The sequence below is a fragment of the Lactuca saligna genome, chromosome 9 (genome assembly GCF_052625555.1).
Source record: "Lactuca saligna cultivar CGN05327 chromosome 9, ASM5262555v1, whole genome shotgun sequence".
NCBI classification, from domain to species: Eukaryota; Viridiplantae; Streptophyta; class Magnoliopsida; order Asterales; family Asteraceae; genus Lactuca; species Lactuca saligna.
Window position 1 is genome coordinate 27456176 of NC_136425.1, and position 4887 is coordinate 27461062.

The 4887-nt window shown below is 33.3% G+C and overlaps 1 protein-coding gene across 2 annotated transcripts; it reads left to right on the top strand.

The window, feature by feature from the left end:
* Positions 1 to 1556: 1556 nt before the first annotated feature.
* Positions 1557 to 4887, top strand: LOC145015510 (wall-associated receptor kinase 2-like). 2 transcript variants are annotated; one of them, XM_078973992.1, is made up of 3 exons: positions 1557 to 2647; positions 2830 to 3003; positions 3244 to 4887. In XM_078973992.1, exons 1-3 carry the CDS (start codon positions 1804 to 1806, stop codon positions 4449 to 4451), a joined length of 2226 nt encoding a protein of 741 aa, XP_078830118.1. In that variant the 5' UTR covers positions 1557 to 1803; the 3' UTR covers positions 4452 to 4887. The 2 variants fall into 2 exon arrangements, with proteins under 2 accessions (XP_078830118.1, XP_078830119.1); XM_078973993.1 differs by having other exon boundaries at positions 2893 to 3003.

Sequence of the window (4887 nt, forward strand, 5' to 3'; positions counted from 1 at the left end):
TATATATATATATATATATATATATATATATATATATCTTTACTACTTATAAAAGAAATCTAACTATTTCTATAAATAGATTGAATATAATAATAATATTTTTTTAAGACGTCCAAACTATTAAGCTTGAAGTACAACCCATTTATAATATAATAATATTAAAACTTTAACCCTATCTTTTATCCCCTAAAAATCTGGTATCAAATTAATATAAGAATTCATTTGTAAATTGAACCCGCCAATCTCAACACTTCAGCCATTTAAAGTGGTCAATGTCAACAATTTATAGAGGATCTCTTCTCTTACATTGGTAACAAGCCATCTCATAATATCTATCTTCGTAATCCCTTCAAAGTAAGAAATATACGCACACTCTCTGGAAGAACCCTAACCAGTAACCAAGACAGTATAACCACCACCACAACAGCCGCTCTGCCTCCTTCCGCCTTCAACTAACAACTATCATGACTACCACCATTCCTCTCACCCACGACATGAACTTTCTTTTGGAACATAACATTTTTCTTTAAAAAAAATATCGTTGAAAGAAGCTATTTGTCCCCGCTGCTGTGCGCGGGTAACGGCTAGTATATATATATATATATATATATATATATATATATATATATATATATATATATATATATATATATATATATATATATATATATATATATCATAGACAAAAGAAACAACAAAACATACACTAACATTATAACGCATCAATCGACTACTTTTTTTTAAATTATAACGCATCAATCGGCGATAAGGTGGTGCTTTTAATATATATATATATATATATATATATATATATATATATATATATATATATATATATATATATATATATATATATTAATGACATATTCTATTGAAGACGACTTTTAATATAAATGACATATTCTATTGAAGACGACTTTATATATATATATATATATATATATATATATATATATATATATATATATATATATATATATATATATATATATATATAACACGACTTTTAATAAATAGTTTTAATTTCGACTCCAATCGTTGAGTCAAGCACATATATATTGCTCATAGGATTCTTTAATTAAAACACATTTACGATCAGATATTGAATAACATTTTACATGTTCTGATCAAGTTATGTTGTAATTGGTAACTGTTAGTTATATAAAAACTTATTGTGGTGTCTCTTAAATTTTATTATTTTATGATTTACTAAATGATTATATTTTTTCTATAGAATGATCAAAATTTTGAACCTTAAACAGAAAAACTTGTATGTTGAAAAAAAAAGTTGAACTGAATTGGAAGTCACCTGAAATTAACTAGACTGCCGTCCTACAAAGACAGGAAAATTTGAGAAAAGCTGGACCGGATCAGCCCGGTCCAAAAAAAAAAAAAAAAAAAAAAACTTTTTTTTTGTTCAAAAACTGGACTGTTTACTAGTCTTTGTCCATCCTAGTTGCAAGTATGATTCATAAATTGAATACATTGGTGTAGTAGCAAAATGATGCTTCTTCTTTTAATGATTGTTTGTATACTTCACCTATCTATATCATCTAAACCATGTAACCATTAATACGTTTGCTAGCAGCCATTGTGGACTCTGAAAAGGATCGATATCGTTGGCTGCATCTTCGTCGCTAATTTCTTACCTTGTTACTGTTCAATGTCAATGGGAATTTTATATGTGCAATGTCAAAGGGAATTTTATAAAACCTTTTGCTAGATACTCCGATAAATCGTTTCAAACACAAACAAAAAAAGATATCTGCTCGATCGCTCATACATACACAAGAAAATAGGAACATGCTTCTTCTTATCACCCTTGTTCTTTTTGCTTTACGTTTCACCCCTACAGCCATGGCGAAGACAGCAAATCCAGGATGCCGAACACAGTGCGGGAACTTGACAATTGAATACCCTTTCGGCATAGACAAAGGGTGCTCCATAGACGAATCATTTGACCTGACCTGCAACTTGACTTCTAACCCCCCAAAGCTTTTCATCGGATCAGGGAACATTGAAATATACAGTATGTCAGGACACGAGATGAAAATTTCCAATTCGATTGCTTTCAGATGCTACAACGAATCTGGAAGAGCAACTTATGAACTTATTGCATGGACTAACTTGGAGACCACACCTTTCACTTTTTCACAGAAGAACAAGTTCACTGTCATTGGGTGCGATGATTCTGCTTTAATCACAGGGAGGAATGGACTCGATTTCACTAGTGGGTGTTTAGGGTTATGTAGCAAAGCAGGTGATGTACCTGTTGGGTACTGTTCAGGAAATGGGTGTTGTCAGACATCAATACCAAAAGGTCTCAAATTTTACAATGTTTCACTGGGCTCATTCTATAATCATGCAAGAGTGTTTTCATTCAATCCTTGTGGTTTTGCATTTCTTGGTGAGGAAGAGAGCTTTACGTTTGGTGGTGTACCTGATTTGTCTAATATGGATCTTGATATTAAGATAGATAACAATCTTCCCATAGTTGTTGATTGGGTGATTGGAGACAACAGGAATTGCACACAAGCTACAGAATGTAAGGGAAATAGCTTCTGCGAAGATGAAGACACTGGTGGGTATCGCTGCATCTGTAACAATGGCTACCAGGGAAATCCTTATCTTGATCCAGGCTGCGAAGGTCAGTTTCAGTTTTAGAACACAATAATCTTCGAATACAGAAGCAAGTGTCATTTTTTGTATCTCTTTTTTTTAATATGTGAACACACACACACATATATATATATATATATATATATATATATATATATATATATATATATATATATATATATATATATATATATATATATCTCTTGCTAGACATCAATGAGTGTGAGGATAAAAGCAACATCAGCTGTTATGGCATTTGTATCAATACTCCAGGGAGCTACAACTGTACTTGTTTGAAAGGATACACTGGTGATGGAAAAATAAAAGATGATTGTCGACCTGATGCTAAAGATTCAAAGTTTCCAGCTGTCATATTCTCTGTAGGTATGTCACATATAATAACTACGTACAGCCAGTGTGTGTGTGTATATATATATATATATATATATATATATATATATATATATATATATATATATATATATATATATATAATCCGTTTTTTGCAATCTAATGTCTTAAGACTACTTCTAATGTGAAGATTTGTTTTACAGTTCCTTCTGTTTCTATAAGCCATTTAACATAACTATTAGTTGAAGAGTTTTCCTTTATTTTCAAATGTAGCTCTAGTGTTTGGCTTGCTAGCTATATTATCTGGGATAACTGGGATTTTCCTTGGCATAAGGAAAAGGAAACTCATAAAGCTACGAGAAAAGTTTTTTGAGCAAAATGGGGGTGTGTTTATGAAACAAAAGCTCAAGGCAACAGGGACTAGTGAAGCCGTGACTATGTTCACCACTGAACAGCTCCGAAGAGCAACTAACAACTATTCAGAGGAGCGAATTGTTGGCCGAGGTGGTTATGGTGTAGTATATAAAGGATTCTTACCAGATAATCGTGTTGTTGCAATAAAGAAGTCGAAAATAGTGGATGGGAGTCAATCAGAGCAATTCATTAATGAGGTCTTGATCCTTACACAAGTCATCCATCGAAACGTTGTTAAGTTGTTAGGCTGTTGTTTGGAAGAGGAGGTACCAGTACTAGTTTATGAGTTCATATCCAATAACACGCTTTTCTATCACATTCATCATAAATCAGGTGGAATGAGTTGGTTATCATGGGAGAATCGATTGAGAGTTGCTTCTGAAGCTGCATCTGCACTTGCATACCTTCATTCACAAGCTACAATGCCTATCATACATAGAGATGTCAAGTCTGCCAATATACTATTAGATGAAAACTACACCACAAAAATATCAGATTTTGGTGCTTCAAGATTGGTCCCTTTAGATCACGATCAAGTCACTACTCTTGTTCAGGGCACACTTGGGTACTTGGATCCTGAATACTTCCATACAAGCCAATTAACCGACAAGAGTGACGTTTATAGCTTTGGTATGGTCCTTGCGGAACTAATTACTGGGAAAAAACCCCTTTGTGTAAGTAGAATCAATGAGGAGAAGAATTTAGCAACCTACTTTATCAAGTCCATGAAAGAAAACCGTTTCTTTCAGATTGTTGAGCCACGAGTATTAAGTGAAGGGACTCTTGACCAGTTACAAGCAGTAGCTGAGCTCATAAAGAGATGCCTCGACTTACTAGGAGAAAATAGACCTACTATGAGAGAGGTGGCAATGGAGCTAGAGGGCCTGAGGAAGTTTACTACTCATCCATGGGTTAAACAACAAACACCCGAAGAATCAAGAAGCTTAATCATAGAAGGGGAGCAATCTGATCTTTATGATGTCCCGTTAATTCCATATAGTACTAACGAATGGGAATCTTACTCGGGTATTACAGAAATGGCTTTTCAAGAAAACGAACCACGCTAAGTTTGTAAGGTGCTTCTTTTTTCTCTTTTTTTTTTATAATAGTAGGTCACCCCAAAGTTGAAGTCGAATATGGGGGAACTCCTCCTTTTGAAGTGTTTTCTCTCAAGTGATCACCGTTAGGCCACCTGGATGGTGCTTCTTATAGTCTCAGTTGTTTGAAATCAGCATGATTTCTCATAAAAATGTTATTAACATTTCATTTGTTGTCTTCATTGTGCGTGGTCTGAGTCTATACCTTTTTTTTTTTTTTTTAATTCCAGTTTCTTCTTTGTCTTCAGAAAAGTTGTTCATATGTAGTTTAAGTGATTTTCTCAGGTTCTTCCTTATTAACTCTTGTTGTGAACATTTGTAGTTTGCTCGAGTTTGAGTCATGTAATAGTTTGTAAAATATTTGTCCACGATCTCTTAGACCAAGTATAAATTAATATGCACCTCA